Source organism: Emydura macquarii, unplaced genomic scaffold (genome assembly GCF_026122565.2).
Source record: "Emydura macquarii macquarii isolate MOO-44397 ecotype Brisbane River unplaced genomic scaffold, CSIRO-AGI_Emac_v2 contig_2205, whole genome shotgun sequence".
Lineage (NCBI taxonomy): Eukaryota > Metazoa > Chordata > Testudines > Chelidae > Emydura > Emydura macquarii.
In genome coordinates, this window is record NW_027132342.1 from 16,702,416 (window position 1) to 16,721,107 (window position 18,692).

The following is an 18,692-nucleotide window of genomic DNA, read 5'->3' on the forward strand; positions in this document are numbered from 1 at the left end:
ATAGTAATCTCTTAGACCCAGCTCACAACTTTCAGAAAGAAAATGAAGGTGGCTCTACAGCATCCAAAGGGGCCTGGGAAAGGAATATTACCTTCCCTCTTTCATGGCCAAGGGAAATGGACAGATTTTTTGCTATTGCTAGAAGCAGCCAATTCACCATTAAACCCTCACCAGTGCCTGCACAGTTTCTCCTTCTAATATTGCTGCTCTCTCTCTCTAATTGGGAGTGGGACATGAGTTAATTCCAGCATTACTGAGCACCTCTGATGGCCTGGCCACTTCAGGAGTTCCCATATGCTAGGGTTGTGGTTTTGCTTTTGCTTTCCGGAGTCAGACTGTGCTGGGAACTGTTTATATGGAACATCAAAGAAATGGAACCAAATTTAGCCCCACTGTAATTCTCACTGATTCCAATTCTTTCTCACTAGCCATGTGCCCTTATAGCAAGTGGTGGTTACAGCACCTTCTGCAGCTGTAGGAAACAGTCACCCCCAAAGAGTGCTCCCCTGTTTCCCAACATGTCTTTTTCACCTGTTCCCATCCTCTCTCTTTATGGCATTCTGGAAAAACTGACCAGCACTCCTCTTAGCTCACTCAGCCTGCACATGATTTGCCCTCCTCTGTCCCACTCTCTCTCTCTCACATGCCATCATTATATAACTAAGGGCTAATTTCCTCCCACTTTGGTGGAGAATAAGGGCTGCCAGCCTTTTAACCAACCAACACCACCCCCCCCCACCCCCCGCCAAACAAACAAATTAAAAAACTCCAAATCCCAAACAAAGAACGACAAAGCTCCTGGTAACCATTAAGAACAGAGGGCTGGGCAGGAAATATGAAATTCCTGTCTCCTGGAGCCAAGACAATGACTGGTAGTTTCTGCCATTTCAGAAGCATAAAATCTGGGGGGAAAATATGCTGCCCTTTCATCTCTAGAGACCTAGGTTCAAATTCAGTCCTGGAGCCACAAAGTACATGACATTTGTGGGTCACAGCCTATCCCCAGTCAATATTTTTTTCTGCTTCCCCAAAGCCATTAAGAGATGTAGAATCACAGGCATTAGAGATGGGACAGACCTATTAGGATACTTCTCGCACATCTCTGCCTGCCCTTTGCCCAGTGCAGGGCTGTTCCTTATAGTATATTCCCAGGGCTTTATCACATCACTTCCCTTGGGCAACTAGGCCACAATCCAATAGACTAATGGTTCTCAACCCGCCGAGATTTTCCAGGGAATACATCAACTCATCTAGATATTTGCTTAGTTTTACAACAGTCTACGTAAAAAGCACCAGCGAAGTCAATACAAACTAAAATTTCATACAGACAATGACTTGTTTACACTGCTCTATGTACTATACATTGCAATGTAAGTACAATATTTGTATTCCAATTGATTTGTTTTATAATTATATGATAAAAATGAGAAAGGCAGCAATTTTTCAGTAGTAGTGTGCTGTGACACTTTTGTATTCTTATGTCTGATTTTGTAAGCAAGTTTTTAAGTGAGGTAAAACTTGGTGGTACACAAGACAAATCAGACTCCTGACAGGGGTACAGTAGTCTAGAAAGGTTGAGAGCCACTGCAATAGACTTCACAGGTAGGAATGGTTTCCTGACATCCAGCTGAAGTGGTCTCTTTGCTCAACTTCATCCCATTACTTCTAGGTTGTGTCTCCACTGGGCTCTTCCTTGACATCCCCCACCATTGCATGACTGCTTGTGCAGCTCCACCAGTAGTAGCAATGGGGCAAGCTCTAGTGTAAACAAGGCTCTGGTATTATACCACCAGGTCATTTAACCCTACTGAGAGCAGGCCTAGACAATGTGGTGATTTAACACACTGGGTGGCAGCCAGTCTACACTAGAGCTTTCCTCACTGCTACCGCTAGTGGGCTGGACTGGTGGTAACTGAGGGTGTCTCTACACTCAGATAAAAAACTGCATCACCGAGTCTCAGAGTCTGGGTCAGCAGATTTGGGTTCACTGAACTCCGGCTGCAGGGCTACAGAATTGCAATGCAGATGTTCAGGCTGGGGCTGGAGCCCAGACTCTGAGAGCCAGCCCCCTCACGGGGTCTCAGAGCCCGGGCTCCAGCCCAAGTGCCAACCTCTTCACTACAATTTTATAGCCCCACAAGCCTGAGTCAAGTGACTCAGGCCAGCTATGGCGGTGCCACAAGTCTTTTATTGCATTGTAGACATACTTTCAGTGCAACCAAGTCCTAAGTTACACTCCTTTAAATTCCACTCTATTCCTGTCTTTCCTTGTTGTTTACAACCTTGTTACTCATAAACTGAATCCCCCATTTATCATCAACCAAACTAGATGTATTTAAATTTCTTTTAATCTCTCCCTGTACCTCAAGATCTCCATTCCTTGAAGCAGGAACCCTAGCACCTAGCATATCCTGGATACTACTGCAACCTAATAGTAACACCACCACCAACAGTCCTAACAGCACCTGCCTTTCCCCTGCCCCCATCGCTGCTTTTGTTGACGTAAACCTACTGCAGATTAGTTTCCAACTCCCCTAGAAGGATTAGAGGATAATCCAGGTGCTGAGCCCCGAGGACTAAATATGGTTCTTATCCCTGAATAGATCTTTGCCATTTAAAAGAACAACTTTCACATGGGTTGGGGGGGGTAAGAGAAAATTCAAGCAGGGGGCATTTGAAAAGGAAAGACAGATTACTGATCCCAAAACCTTGGCTGGATAGTTTCTGTTTCTCTTTGCTATGAGTTTAGATAACTGTATTGGAAATGCAGGCTCACTCATTCTCCTCCCCGCAACCCCAGACCACAATCCTGATTCTTCTGAGTTCAAAGTCATGTAATCCCATAGGTAATTAAAAGACTGATGCCTTTTGTTCCCCTGGGACCTGCAGTGATACCACCGCTACAGAGTTTGTCAAGGATTTATCAAGAAAAGAGGGAGGAGGAAAAAAATCTGGAGAGAGATGTGAACCAATAGTTTAGACACAGGGTAGGAAATCTTGTATACTAGTCCTGGCTCTGCCAATGGCTCTTTCTGTGACCTGTCTCTTCACCTCTCAGTTTTCCCATCTGTAAATGGGTATTACCCACTTTGCAGGGGAGATTTGTGTACCCCAGTCCCCATTAATGCAGCGCCTGAGCACCCCAGTTTTTAATACAGTTCTCCTCACAACCCCCTCCTGAGTTAAGGAAGTGCTATTAATCCATTTTACAGAGGGGGAACTGAGGCACAGGTGACTTGGCCAAGGGCATACAGGAAGTCTGCAGCAGAGGAGGGACTTGAATCCAGCTCTCTCCAGTCCCAGATTCATGCCTGGAGTACAGGACCATCCTTTGTCTCATTTTTGGTTGTGAGGATCTACTAGATAAAGTGTTGTGAATGTGAAAAGTCATGTATATTGCTATTACCCGTATACAGGGAGAATTAAGAAGTGGTGACAGGCTTTACATGAGAATCTGCAATGGTCCGCCCTCCTATTGGAGGTTGGGGCTGGGGGATTCTCTCTATTGCTCTGTGTACCAGAGATTTGGTAATTCCATCTCCCTTTGAGCTTTTTCTACTACACTAGACTAATTTTCCACTGCTGCTATCACTGGGGCAGTTCCACTGGTGACAGCAATGGCACCTCTCCTGCAGTCTATCTGCCATTGCTTTTAACCACTGTATCATTCAACCCTGCTCAGAACAGGTCTAGAGCTTGTGGGGTTTAAAATGCCAGTGGTCACTAGCACCTTGTTTTCACACTAGGATGAGGGCAATGATATATACTAAGCAAAGGAAACCCAACAGAGTGTGAAGTTATGGCAGTGGCACAGGCTGAGATACCAGCAAAGGTCTGCAGTGGCAAACAGATAGCCTCCACTATCACAATAATGCATTCTTTTGCTTTATACAGCACTTTTGTGGATTCTCCAGGCTCCACACAGCAAACTAGCAGAGGAGTTACGTATGGAACCCAGGTCTTCCTCACTCCTAAAGCTATGCACTGATCACTAGACCATGCTACCTTGGTGACCTGTTGCACGCCCAGTTACTCTGCCTGTGAGTTTCCAGCCATGGCAGCATGCTCCCAGCGAAGTGAGGGTTATTTATTAACACATCCATCACAGGCTTGTTATCTGTGTGAGTAACAAAAAGACAGGGACACATTAAACATGGGCTAAGAAGCTATTATTTTTTAATGTGACTGTTACTGTACAGACAGGGAGTCCCCACTGGAGGCTTTCCCCCTGCAAAATATTCATATGTTATTTACTTGTATTCCAGCAGTGCCTACAGACCCCAACCAAGAACAGGGCCCCATGTGCTAGGTGCTGTACAAAGACATAGTGAGAGACAATCCCTGGCCCAAAGAGCTTACAAACAGAGTGACATCGGTGAGAGAAAGGCATGATTATTACCTCCCTTTTACAGAAGGGGAGCAGAGGCACAGAGAGATAAGTGACTTACTCAAGCTCACACAGAGGTGATGGCAGATTCAAGAAATAAACCCAGATCTCCTGATTCCTCAGCAATGTCATCCATCAGAGCAACATTTCTCCCTAAGTAGGCCATGCTCCTCTGCCTTACCTAAACCCAGCTCTACACTACACACTTACTTCGCTATAACTACCTCACTCAGAGGTGTGAAAAATCCACAACCCTGGTTCTTCTGAGTGCAAAGTAATGTAATTCCATAGGTAATTAAAAGCCTTTTGTTCCCCTGGGAGATGCAGAGTTTGTGAAGGATTTATCAAGAAAGAGGGAGAAGAAAAAATACTTGAGAGGCATGATCCACAACCCTGAGCACTGTAGTTATACCAACCTAACTTGAAGTGTAGACAGCACTATATCAGGGAGAGAGATTTTCCCGCCAACATAGCTACCGCCTCTCATAGAGGTGGAGTTATTAAGCTGACAGGAGAGCTCTCTCCTGCCGGCTTAGACTGTCTTCACTAGAAGTGTTACATCGATGCAAATTTCTAGTGTAGGCTGCCCTGCTGGCTCCAGGACTCTGAGGAGCTGAATGCTTACAGGCATTTGAAATCTACTTCCGTCCCAAGCCTGCTCTCCCTCCCTAAGGTCACTTTGGAGGGTTCTCCCCTTGATTACAGCCAGATCCCCCACTTGTCTCTCTTTGCCCCTCTCACTTCCTCCTCTAAACTATCTCCCTCTCCCCACCAACAGCAGATCCAGGGACTATGCCCCCACTATGGGCACCTAGCTGTGGCTGCACCCGTGCTGATTCTCTTTCAGCAAGAGTCCAGCTTGCAGAGGCAGCCGCAGGAGTTATGATGGGAAGGGGTGTCTGCTCAGTCCATCACGCTTGTTTGCTTCTTGTCTCTTGGTGCTGCCATATCCCATGTTGTAGCTTTCCCATGTCATCCACCAGCACCTCCTGCTGGCCTCCTTTTGCCATGCACACCCGCACCATGTCTAGTATCCTCTGGAGCCGCCGGTCCAGTGCCTCCAGGTGAGGCTCTGATAGGACTGGTGAGAGGCGGTCTGAAGCCAGCGACTCCCGCATGATGTCACTGAGGCGGTACGGCTCCATGGCGAGCAGCTGCAAGCGCAAGTATGTCGACTTCTTGATACTAAGAGTGGGGGCGGGGGGTAAGGAAGAAAAAGGGGAGAAAAGAAAAATCAAACAAGTAAAAGGACAGCCACAACAACACCTGATATTCATGCAGCACCTTCCATCCTGAATGATCCCAGAGTGCTTTGCAGACAGTATATGCAAGGATTGCTCACCCACTGCTGAAATGAAGCCACCTTTGGGGTGGGGTGCAGCAGCCACTCTGCTTCATATGACAGAGATCCTGCTTTTTCACTTGGAAAATCCAGTCGCCCAAGCCCACACAGGGCCCTTCCTGAACCAGAATAATCAGGCTTCCATTGATTCCTTAGAAAGCTACTCCCTGGGGTGGAGTCGGACAGGAGAGAAGGGGCAAAGAAAGCCATTACCTGCAGCACTGCTGGAGAGGGGCCAGGATGGACATTTCATCATGAGAATGTCTCCCAAATCTAAGGAGAGCAAACAGAGCGTCAGTTTCCTGGATGAGTCTAATGTGCCCCTTATGAGCTATTCAATATTGTCCATCCCACCTGGGCCAGAGACTTCAACAGCAACATGGCAATGACATCACAAACAATGTCCATCCCGTCTGGGCCACCACATCATCCTCAGCATGTGCAAAGACCGCCCTGGGGAGGAGTTACTGAGCCCCAGAGCTTCCCCAGGCCTCCCTGCATCTGTTCTCCATATTCCTTGTCAGCAGGAGCCATCTCCTACCCTTACCCTCGGCCGTTGTCCAGGTGAAGAAGGAAAGTATCGTTACCAAAACTCTCAAAGGTCTCATAGTGGTGTCGGTCCATGTTACCTGCAGAAGGGAAAGGAGAACGGGGACAGGGGAAGGCCAAAGGGGAAGAGGGAAAGCAGTAGAGAAGATAAACTGGACATTCTGCTTCAAGCACATCCTAAGCTCAAGAACGAGAGCAGACAAAGGGTATGTCTACGCTACAAAATTGTGTCGACCTAAGTTATGTCGACGTACAGCCCCTGCAGTAATTCAATCACTTCTGCATGTCCGCACTTTGCTCCTTGTGTTGGCAATGCACGTCCTCAGCAGGAGCACTTTCACAGATGTAATTGTCAGTGTGGGGCATTGTGGGACAGCTTCTGAAAGGCAGCAACAGTTGATGTAAGCAACACAGTGTCTACACTGACACTGCGTTGACCTAACTATATCAACCTAAGCGCTACACCTCTCACTGAGGTGGAATTATTACGTCAGGGTAGTGGGCGAATTACGTCAGTGGGAGTGACATTTTAGTGTAGACGCTTACAGAGTTAGGTTGACGTAAACTGCCTTACATCGACCTAACTCTGCAGTGTAGACCAAGGTAAAGAAAGTGTCTAAATGACTCACAGTGTGGAGAGGCTGAGTTAGTGCTGTATGTAGCCTTTCTCCTTTAGAGACCTGGGATGAACTTCTAGTGGGTCATCTGTGAAATGAGTTTGGTGGGCTTGAGAAACACTGCCCTATTTGATAGGATTGCCTGTTTCTCTTCAGGGGAGGTCCCAGGACTGGGACAGCAGGGGATGCTACAGCTCAAGTCTGTGTGCCTGTAGCGGGGGGAAATGGAACAGCAGGAGAGAGCTGCACTTCAGGATTGAAAGTGCAAAACTAGAGTTGTGAATGTGGAGAGATTGAGCAGGACTGGAATAGCTGGAAGTGGAATGGTGCAGGTTGGAACTGTGAAGGGAATACGTGGAGAAGCTGGCCTGGTTTCTATGTATCGTAAGGTAGTGAAAGGAAGAAGCTAATGTATTTTTGGACCCTAATGATTATTTTTGAACAGCCATGGAGATCATCAGAGACTAGAATAAAGCAGCTGAGATGCTGATCTTTAAAAAAGGAAAGAAGAATGATCCTAACAATCACCACCCAGGATAACGGAGCCATGAGGAATAAACAGCACTAGATTTATCAATAAGAGATCATGTCAGTCAAACGCTCCAGTTTTTTAAACAGTGACACTCAGACTTCACTAAATTAAAGCAAAAGCTGTAGGTTAAGATATTATTCTGAGCAAGGATTTTACCAGAATTGTACCAGCGGCGGGTGGGACTGACACAGAGAGCACACCAGACTTTGCTGGATGTGCTAGGGATCCTGGCAATCCTGACACAGAGAGCACACCAGACTTTGCTGGATGTGCTAGGGATCCTGGCAATCCTGTTGTTTGCACCTGGAGACGCCTGCTCAGGGATCAAATATGAAGCAATTCACATCTGCAATCTGTTTTTCCATCCCTGCTGGTAGATTTGTGGACAGCAGCATTTGGACTGAATTGTGACCTCACCTGCAACGACCTCAAGAGAGGCAGCATCTGATGAATTTCTGCTTGAAAACATGGATTCAGTGGTAGTACTGGAAGCAGAAAGGCAGCAGAAACTGATTGGATCTGCTTGTCTCTGAATACTAAAATTTAGTCTCACGGAAACCTTATTGAGGCAGGACCCTGAGAATGATCAGGTACTGTAAATGGCAAGGGAAAATAAACTCCAGTAGAGATAAACAGCTAACCACAATAACAGAGATAAGGAGACTAGCCATAGGGTCAGTCAAGCCCAGCATCCTTTATTTAGCAGTGGACAATGCAACACACTTCAGAGGAAACTATAACACTTGCTTAGTGGACAGTGTATCCAATAATATGCCTATGTGGGGAAACAAGTGAAATATGCTAACAGGGAAGATCTCCAAAGTCCCTCCAACTTTTCTCACTGCAACAATCTGAGGTAACCTAAAAGCTATCAATGAACAATAGCCATAAATGGAGCAGAAGTAAGTCCAATGGCACCAGCAGCAAATCAGTCTAACTGCATGCATCAGTGACAAATGATAGTGGGAAAGGGAACTTATCCAAGTTATGTAAGCAGTTAAAGAAATTGGGACTCAGCAGAGACAACAAACAAGCAGTGATCAAGACATGCTGTTCAGATCCCTGAGTGAGCAGAACACCATGAACAGCACCGAGGCAGGGCACTGGAATACATCCACAGCAAAGAAGAAGAGTATGAAACAGAAGTGGCAGGAATGAGAGTAGTTAGGAAATAAAGCACTAACAGCATTAGTCAGTGACTGGGCAATAGCCATAATTGTCTTTTGAATGCACCAGTGCAGCAAATGCTATAAAACTGTATATTGTCTGTAGCAAAGGTAATGTAGATCCTAGTGTTTAACTGCTTGGAGATAAGTTAAAAACACCAGCCACCCAGTGTAAGAGCACAAAACATATAGGCCACATAAAAAAAACGAGAGTCCTGTAGCACCTTAAAGACTAACAAATTTCTGCAGGCATAAGCTTTCGTGGGCTGCAACCCTCTTCGTCAGATGCATAGATTTGCATCTATGTGGCCCCACTGAAGTAAAGGTAAATTCTTCTCCCATCCTGTGACCAGAATATAGCCAACTGGTTTTTATTCCTGGCTTCAGTCATTTGGCATGGGGTTACAAAAGATCATGTCCCTGTCACATGGCACAGGTCAGGGTTCCTGACTTTGTGGCTACCAGTACAACAGGATTTAACCACTTTTTTTGCCCCACAACACTAGCTGCTTTGAATGCCTATTGTGAGATGGGAGAAGATAATGTGCTACAAACTCATAGATGATCTCGAGCTGTATTGCCTTGATTTAAGGAATTCCCAGGGCCACCACAGCTCAAGACTAGGATATCTTCAGCACAGCTATTTTCATTAGCTGTTACTGTTTCTATTACCTTTGTAAGGGCAATTGTGACTTGTTGGCAGTGCTCGATGGAGCGAGCCATCGGCAGTACATTCTAGACAGGATGATGCAAAAATAGATATAGAAAATGCTGGCCAGCTAAGCAAATCAGGATGTTGAAGTTAGCTGTGTGGGGACGCAAACCTGGGCACAGATAAGATAAAAAGGTACCTTTACTAAAAGGAAAGACGCTCTCCCAATGTGGTGCAGACCAACAATGTTGTAGTTTGGTCAACAAGGAAGTGTATTAAAGGGCAATATTGTATCCACTGCTGTGAATGTTACTCTGCAACACTTGATAAGCTGGACTTCATGCTCCCAAACAACAACCTGAACCTCAGTGATCTAGGGGAGAGTCATTATGGTGCCATGGCGTTAATAACAGTCAAGAAGAAAACAGCTTTCTGCTGGTAATCAAGATAGTGTCAGATATAACAAAAGGGCCAAGAATGACATTTCAGAAATGGAGGAGAATGTACTAGCTCAGAGTTCATTTAGTTTAAAACAGAATTCAAACAAAATTCTGGAAGTTAAAGTTTAAAATTAAGTGTAAGGATGGAAATACCTAACTTGGTGTGATGTGCAATAGCAAAGAGCTGCCAGTAGGGGGCAGAGCAAGGGACTCATGCAGTAACACTGAGAGGCTGCGACTGGTGAGGGATAGCCTGTTAAAGCAGGCAGGGAGACAGACAGTTCCTTTGGAGGGGCTCTGCAAATGCCCTGTGAGTTCTGTCTGGTCTATAAATAAAAGTATCTATGCAAAAGCCTCAGAGTCTCCTTGCAGACACGAGTGTATCACACATGGGCGGAGCTGTAAGTGCAGGCCTGCAGTGAGGGACTGGGGCATACCGAGGACTCCTCCAACCCAGAGAGGGGCCCACACTCACCCATCAGGAAGTCAAGAACAGTCATGTCTATGAGGTCGAGCAGGCGGGAGCCGCTGTTGTAGGGCGGTGTCTTTTTCACCTGGGCGCAGTAATTCTGATTCAATTCCCACCTTAGAAGAGAGGCCGAAGGGGGAAATCACAAGATATCCTGGGCTCCGGTGTGTGTGTGTTTCCCAGAAACTTCGGATGATTCCTTTTAACCATTTGGACTTCCCTGGGTCTTCTCAACCCCCTCCCCCAGGAATGGATTTCAAGGGACAGTCCAGGGTAGATGTCCCCCATCATGTTTGGCCATGCTGTGGGGAAGACCACCACCTTCAGCTTGCATCCCTGGTCCAGCACCCTGACACTGTACCGCCTTCCCCCCCTTCCCCTCCCCCTCCCCACACCTCCTCTTCCCACACAGCTGTCAGTCCTGCTGACAGTCTTCATTCTCCACCCACCCCGCCTGCATCCCGAACCTTCCCACCCAACACACTCACTCCGCCTTCTTGCTCTTGTGGTAGGAGCGTCTCCAGGGGCTGCGCCAGGAGTGGCGTTTGGCCAGCTCCTTGTCAGGCAGAAAGGCTGCCATGGAGCCCTCGAGCTGGTCCGGTTTGCCGCACAGGGCGTGCTCCGTGGAGCAGTAGTAGGAGCACTCGCCAAAGAAGCAGACGTTGCTGGCTGGGGGGAGCCGGTCAAATCAGGAAAGAGCAAAGGTCACCAAAGAGCAGCAGTCCCAAGCCACCCAAGGGATAACAGAGTATATCTGGTGCGTGCGATGGCACACTGGCTGAGGGGAGCTCATCTGCAGGATGTGGACAGTAATTCTTTACAGCCATAGAGCTAGATTAGAGGAAAGCAGGTCTGCTCTCATGGTGCAGTTAACCTAAATGGGCTCCAGTGTGGCTGGAATGCACCAAGGACACAGCTGGAATCCCACTATCACACCCACAGCCTGAAATACTCAGCTGGCAAGAGATTGATGAGCTGGGGAAGAAGACATGACCACTGAGTAAAGTAGTTGGGAATTGCTGAACCTTGGGAGAGAAGCACCCAGGCAGGTAACTCCAAGGGAAGATGGGATTCCTGGACGGGTAACCCCTAGTGAGCTGGAGCAAGCAGGCAGATAACCTGGACTGGAGGGAGACATAGACCCCAGACAGATAACCTGGGAGCAGCTCCAGAATACTCAGGCAGGTGATCTGCATCCAGATGCACTGCAGATCATTCCTTAATCACATGTGAGTTGGGCAGTGGTAAGTGGGGTGTGAAGACGCGTGTCACTGGAGTTGCAGTTCCCCCCACACTAGCCCAGCCGAGAAGCTTGTGATGGGCACACAGACAGAAAACACTCACCTGGGGAGATGAAGAAGGTTCTAGCCAGTTTCTTGTCAGTTGTAATGTCCCGAATCTCCTTGGTTATATTCACCAAACGGCCAGACACTGGGGGGATTCTCCGGAAATCCAGGATTCTTTGGGAACAAGGAGAGCACACAAGGAACTAAACATAATGCAGGACCAAAGCCGTTTCTTTCCTAAGCTGAGTGCTTGTTTCACAACGAGATGAAAGATGGTAAGAATGGCATCTGCAGTGACTTTAGCTAGGGTAAAAATGACAAGGGCTATTGACCACCATGCTTTGGTGGGGTCAGGAAAATATATTTCTTCTACCCCATTGTTGTAGTATTGCACAATTAAGTGCAAATCATGGGGATTTTGCACCTTCCTCTGAAGCTTCAGATACAGGCAGGTGTTGGACACAGGTTACTGGACTAGATGGCCCATTGCTCTGCTCTCCTTTACGTGGAGGTTGAGAACAGATGATCTGATCCAGTACAGCAACTCCTAAATTCCTGGAGAAGATACTCTAATGAAGGCTGGGAATACCTCAGAAACTTCCTGACTTTGTCATTGGGGGAATAAAGAATGGGTCACACTGGGGCTGTATCCTGCACCTGACGTGCAATGATGGTAGCTTTCAGTCAGGTCTGTCCCTAAATGGATATTTGTTCACATCGAAAAACCACTTTACAATCAATATGGCAGGATGCTCTGTTTAGGCGAGCCATGTATCGGAAAGGCACAGAGTCAGTATTAGGGTACATCAGCAGAGTTTAGTTTGGGGCCCAGGACTGGCCAGGGGGCAGGGCAGGCCAGAGGGCATCCTATGGGTCCGGACAGGAGTACATGGACAGAGCTGGATTGGGGGGGAAGAAGAGAGGTACTCCAATGTCAGGAATGAAGTGTATAGACAGCTGTTTGTGTCAAGGGGTCCCAGGACTGCTACCGTTGGAAATGCTGCAAGTCAAGACTGAGGTGTATTGGCAAAGCTATATGCCTTCCAGGGCTAGATTCAGGCCCATTGAATAAGCAATGTAGGGGGTGGGCTCTTAGGGTTGAATGAACATGAAGATAGATTTATATAGTATCATAGGTGTGCATGGTGTTTTGGTGACATATGGAAAGACACAATCATTTTCCCAAGGAGCTAACAGTCTGTATTAGGGTTCCCCTCTTTCCCCAGCAGACGGCTCCCTGCAGATTGCAGATCCTGTAGCAAAGAACTCAGGGGTGCTGCCAGCTGCCTTTAATAGATGTACTATCTATCCCCTGAAGAACAGAGCTGAGAGCCGGAAGGGCTTTGAGGGGCTCACCTGTCCAGGTGAAAGGCTGCTATTTCTGCATTGTGTCGTTCAAAGTCTGAGAAGTAAAAGAAATCTGCTGGGGTCTCCTGCTCCCGGGTCTGCCTAAAATGAAAGGGGAGGGGGGGATGGGACAGAGGAAGTTAAAGCCTCCGGAGCTGAGCCTAAGCCTTCTCACTGCTATAGAGTCATTTACGTTCTGGCCCAGGTGCCTGCTCTATGTCACTTCCCTTGCCAAACTCACGGTGGACACCAGAGCTGTAGAAACTTCCATCCACCCCCTTCATTAATAGCCTTCGTGTCACCCCACCTATGTTTCCATAAACTCATAGATTCCAAGGCCAGAAGGGAACATTGTAATCATCTAGCCTGACTTCCTGTATAACACAGGCCAGAGACCTTCCCCCCAATAATTCTTTGAGCAGATCTTGTAGAAAAATATCCAACCTTGATTGAAAAATTGCCGGTGATGGAGAGTCCACCACCACCCTTGGTGAATTGTCCTGATGGTTAATTACTCTCACCATAAAAAATTTACACCTTATTTCCAGCCTGAAATTGTCTAGCTTCCACTTCCAGTCATTGGGTCGTGCTCTACCTTTCTCTGCTAGAGTGAACAGCCCATTATTAAATATTTGTTCCCCATGTAAATACTTACAGCCTGTAAACAAGTCACCCCTTAACCGTCTCTTTGTTAAGCTAAACAGATTGAGCGCTTTGAGTTGATTGCTGTGTAAAGCATGTTTCCTAATCCTTTAATCATTCTCGTGGCTTTTCTCTGAACCCGCACCAATTTATCAACATACTTCTTGAACTGTGTGCACTAGAACTGGACACAGTACTCAAGCAGCAGTTGCACCAATCCCAAATAAACAGATAAAATAACTTCTCTCCTCCTATTTGAGATTCTTCTGTTTATACATCCTAGAATTGCATTTGGACACAGCATCACACAGGGAGTTCATGTTCAGCTGATTATCACCATGACTCCCAAATCTTTTTCAGATTCACTGCTTCCCAGGATAGAGTCCCCCATCCTGACACCGCTCCTGTTATTCTTTCCATATACATGCTGTCAGGCCCGTAGAGGGAAATTAGCAGCCCCAGTACATCGTGTACACCGCAATTCCTTCCATTTATTTAGTTACACAGACATTACAGATGTTTGGGGGGGTACTCTGAGCTTGGGGCCTCTGATACAATCATCCCTCCTTCACCGCACCTCTCGTAAGCCCTGCATGATGTGCAAACAATATATGTACAAAATGATCCACTCTGAAGATTTGCACCCCTTTACCACTAGAGGTCGCACCACCCCATCAGAAACAAACAGCATGTCTCATTTGTTCCCAGGAAGCAGATGTCAATGGGAGAGGTCACCTCACCTCTCCAGCTTCCCATATAGGGGCTCTGGTAAGGGAGCTCATGGAATAATGGTAGAGTCCTCATCTCCCTCAGTCTCCTAGCTGGATTTCCTCACCATGTAATGAAATGATTTCAGAAGAGGCCAAGCCTAAGGTGTTTGGATCCAGGATGTTGGTACAGGCCCATCTCTGGAACCGACAGGGCCCTGGCCCCTCTCCTGCTGGCCTTACTCACTTCATGGGTTTGAAGAGAGCCTCTCCATAATTTGGGAACGTCATGATCAACTTCAGTTGGGTCCCTCCAGGTTTCTGGACTGAAATGATACAGACAAGCATTTGGGCCAAGGCAGGAGAAAGTGTAGAAAAGAGAGCGAGGAGAGGGACAGACAGAGAGAGCGACAGAAAGCAATGTAGACATGGAGGGCAGGCGTGGAGAGGCAAGCACAGGCTGGTACCTGAGCTGATGATTTTCTGTGTAGCAAGTTCCTTCAGCAGGGTAGCAGTGATGGTGTCCTGGCGAGGGTACAGCTCATAGCGATTGATGCCAATGTGGAACCTGAGCCACGTGGGGTAGGTATCATACGGGGTCTTCCCAGTCGGAAGGACCATCTCTGCTTTACTACTGCTGACCCTGCAGCCCAAAAGCCACCACCGCATAACAACAATAGGGTTTAGGATGTGCACAATATACTCTCCAAAGTTCTCTGTCATGGCCACACCAAGAACAAACAAGAAGCTGGGAGGGGATAGAGAGGAAAGGAGATGGAAGGAAGGGCAATACAAAGACAGAGTGGGAGAGCACTCCCTGCTCTTCCAGGCCTAGGCTCCTACACACCCATCAGTCCTGACCTACAACATTTCTGGCTCTTCCTGGATTGGGCCTTCTCAGCTTGTCCCCTGAATCTGGTCTTACCAGATCACAAGTATTTTAGGGCAGACCAAACCTTTGGCCTACAGTGCCTGTTGGGCACAGAAGGGGGAGGATGCATTATCTGATGATCCAAGAAGGATTCCACAGTATGTCTTTAAGAAAGGCAACAGATTTAAACTGCTTAGCCCAGCTTTGCCTGTATTTTTACCTGGGGTCCAAATCTAGCCCCGTCATAGGGATTGCCACCAGTGTGTACAGTTATTGGTATGATACCAATTACTTTAAAGGAGATACCCTGAATTTATACATTGTAAAAAATTAGGGAAAAAAAGGAGATTCGTAGTTTTTTTTCAGGAACAACCTTAACGCTGACCTTTTATCCTGATCCACTATTTTCCTTTGATTAGTTTGTCATGTACCTCTGATTTACCTTGGGAGATGACTTCACGTTATCTCTATTCAAACAATCATGCAGTGTAGTTTCTGCACATTTGTATTATTACTTTATATTATAGTAGCACCTAGGCCCATATCCTTAAATGTACATTGAAGTAATGGGAGTTCGATGCTTAAATACCTTTGAAGATCTGGGCACTTGAGAAGAGGGCCTCATTGTGTCAGGTACTGTGCAAACATAGACAGTCCCACTCCAAAGAGTTCATAATCTAAATCTACTCCCTCCCCTGGAAGAATACTGAACTATACCATCTGATACTTATACCTTAAACAACACGTGACAATCTTCCAGGTTAAATTATAGACATAGGACAGACTAATCCTCAGAGATAGAGTTAAGGTTGTTTTTGGAAAATACCTATGAATTTCCATTCTTTCTAACTTTAATAACGACAATGTCCCAAAAATGCGATTCCTTTAAATAGCTGCTATGTATTTACAATAGCAACCGCTAACTGGCTTTTTTTTCTTCATCTAGGAATAGTGGTGAAAACCAACAAAGGCACATGGGGACACAAACAACCACATGGCCACAGTGTGATCATTGCATCCCCAAGTCCTATGCAGATCAGAGAGCATCACAAGAAATACAAGGCAAGAAGTAACTCTGAGATTATAGGTAATTTAAATGTTGGTCATCTCATTTCAAAGGGGGACAGTCAGAAGAGGGGAATGGTTAGCGCTATAGAGAGGAGGAGCAGGTCTTCCCATGCACTGAGAGATTAAAGACTATTGAGTTTGGACAGGCGATGAGGAGACAGAATAAACATACCTTATATAATATAATGAACTGTACAGAGGTGGCAAACCTAAAGCTCCCCTTTGACTTCCTCCCATGAGATGAGGACAAGGGGGCCTTACATTAAATAGAAGTACATTTAAAATGGACTAAAGGATACTCATATCGTTTGATTTTGGCAGCCCAATTTGAGCCACTTTAAAGGGGGCTGATTATCAGAAAGTGCTGAGTGTCTGCCCTCTGACAGTCAGGCCCCTCTAAGGAGCCTCAAGCTGGGCTCTCAACATCTCTGAACTCTGTGAAAACATAGGCCACAGCCAGCAATTAACCTGGGGAATTTACTGCTGCAGCCTAGCTGAGGCAAATAGCTTAATACAGTTCAAAAGGAGGCCCTTTATGAGATGTGGAATAACAGTGACTCTGACTAGGATAAAGTTACAAAGGTCCGCACTCCAGGGCATAAGCTGATCACCTGCTGAGTTCAAAAAATTCTCACCCCCACAAAAATATGGTATAGTATTGCACAGTTAGGGGCAGAATGGGAGTTTTGTGCCTTCCTGCGAAGGACCTGACGATGGCCACTAATGGAGGGAGGCCCACAGCTGGCTTTATCTATACATGGGCAACAGCTTAGGATGGCACATTTATGGTCATAGCTCTGTGATAGAACACAAACACTGCGAGGCTGGCTGACCAGCCAGCACTGCATGCCCACATTCTGGGATTGGGAGCTGCCTCTTCTAAACTGAGCGGGGAGGAATGAGTTAGGACACAAAATAATTATTTGCCCGGGGTACAAATACATTTAGGGCCAGCCCTGGACAGGATACCAAACTAGGTGGACCATAGGCTGGTCTCCTTACTGTGTTCCTAAAAGAATACAGTGGGTCAGGTGGTCTCACCATTCATCACTCCCACTGCTTTTCACTGTGAACTTCTCTTTGGGGTTAACACTGAAGAGCTTGTCTTTCTCCATCACTTCCGGGATTGGGATCTTATAGAGGGGATGCTCAAAGAGCGCCGCCATCTTTGACCGTCCTGCCCACGTCAGCTTCATACTTGCCCGTTGGTGCGTAGAGTTCTGATCTCTGAGAACCATCTTGCTCCCACCTTTTGCTCGTGCCCTCCCTTCCACTGAGCGGGAGCCTGTCTCCAAGGAGCCATTGCTGCCACTGAAATCCTGAAGGATCCGCAGGCTCAACTTTTTTTGGACTGAAACCAATGGGCCGGGTGGCGGGAGACCCAAGGGGCTCGCTGCTTTTGGAGAACAGCTGCAGGAGCTGGGAGCAGCTGGGAGAACCAAGTCCAATGCCATGTGCATCAGGAGAGCCAAGAGGAGGAGAAAGAAGAGCAAAATTTTAAACTTCCTTTGGAGCAGAGTCTGCAGGCGACGTAACATACTCTCCAGGCTGATACACGTGGCAAGGGGCAAACGTCCACGTGTGGGTAGGAAAGAGTTAATACCTATGCAGTTTGATCCCCTCACCAAAAAAGAAAGGATGGAGAAGTCCCAAGCAGTGTAGCGGAAAGTCACCTTGGATTTAGCATTAAAAACCAAGGGCAATACAGAAGCTGGTGCAGGTGAAAATTCAAGTGAAAACTAAGGTAGCAACATCTGTCACCTTCTCTTCTGCTCTTGTTGTCGTTTCAGTACAAAAGGGGATTGTGTCTGTCCACAGCAGTGAGTCCGGAGCAGCTCCAAGATCCCTTGTGGAGAGGACCACCTGACTGTGGCAGCTGTCAGCAGGACAGAGAGAGGAAGGGAGGTTGCAGTTTGGTTTATCAGTGTTGACTAAGGGAAAAGCAGGCAGTGCCAAGGTTAGAGCGAACAGGGCAAGTTCTAGATCAATAGCAGTGGATTGTTCAATGACAGAAGGGTCTGCCAATAATCCACGCCTATAATCCACCTGCAGCCTCTCCCCCAGACTGCTCCCCAACTACTCACTCAAGTACCCTCATCTGTTCAGTGACATACCATCTTAAGTATCCCCACACACTCACTCTGACATACCCCCTCAGATGCCACCCCATATCCAGTGCCCACCTCACCTGCTCCTACCCACCCACATAGCCCCCCAGTCACATAGACATATGCACTAATATGCCCCCACTTACATCTGCATTTATATCTATGTGCCTGCACCTACATCTACATATTCATCCACATATACAATAAAGAACTTAATCCCATCACTTGCTCACATTGGGATACTTGCAGACATTCCTGCTCACATGTAAATACACACTCACTCAACCACATATACACTAACATCTCCCTTCATGACTACAAGGTCGCTCGAATATACCAACCTCCTCACTTACACGTACATACAGAGACATTCATACTGGATATGCCAACAGTTTGAGCATTGGCAGAGCTAGGGGAGAGGAATGGGACTGGCACATCAAGGGCAGCTGCAGCTCAGGAGGGAGGTGTGCTGGCACAGCTGTTTTAGGGGGCACAGGCTTGGAACAGCA

General features: G+C 46.9%; 1 protein-coding gene across 1 annotated transcript; it reads right to left on the bottom strand.

Moving 5' to 3' along the window:
• Nucleotides 1-4,128: 4,128 nt before the first annotated feature.
• Nucleotides 4,129-18,002, bottom strand: LOC137160726 (extracellular serine/threonine protein kinase FAM20C-like). Its single transcript, XM_067559496.1, has 10 exons — nt 17,117-18,002; nt 14,604-14,779; nt 14,384-14,462; nt 12,797-12,889; nt 11,499-11,614; nt 10,643-10,823; nt 10,161-10,270; nt 6,277-6,358; nt 5,943-6,002; nt 4,129-5,572 (listed from the first exon to the last, which is right to left on the bottom strand). Exons 1-10 carry the CDS (start codon nt 17,611-17,613, stop codon nt 5,299-5,301), a joined length of 1,668 nt encoding a protein of 555 aa, XP_067415597.1. The 5' UTR covers nt 17,614-18,002; the 3' UTR covers nt 4,129-5,298.
• Nucleotides 18,003-18,692: the final 690 nt, after the last annotated feature.

Coding starts and splice junctions, on each gene's coding strand:
- LOC137160726 (XM_067559496.1), bottom strand. CDS start 17,613: ATGTTACGTCGCCTGCAGACTCTGCTCCAAAGGAAGTTTAAAATTTTG. Junction 14,780..17,116: donor AGCAGTGGGAGTGATGAATG/GTGAGACCACCT, acceptor TTTGGGCTGCAG/GGTCAGCAGTAGTAAAGCAG. Junction 5,573..5,942: donor CCTCTCCAGCAGTGCTGCAG/GTAATGGCTTTC, acceptor CCCCACTCTTAG/TATCAAGAAGTCGACATACT.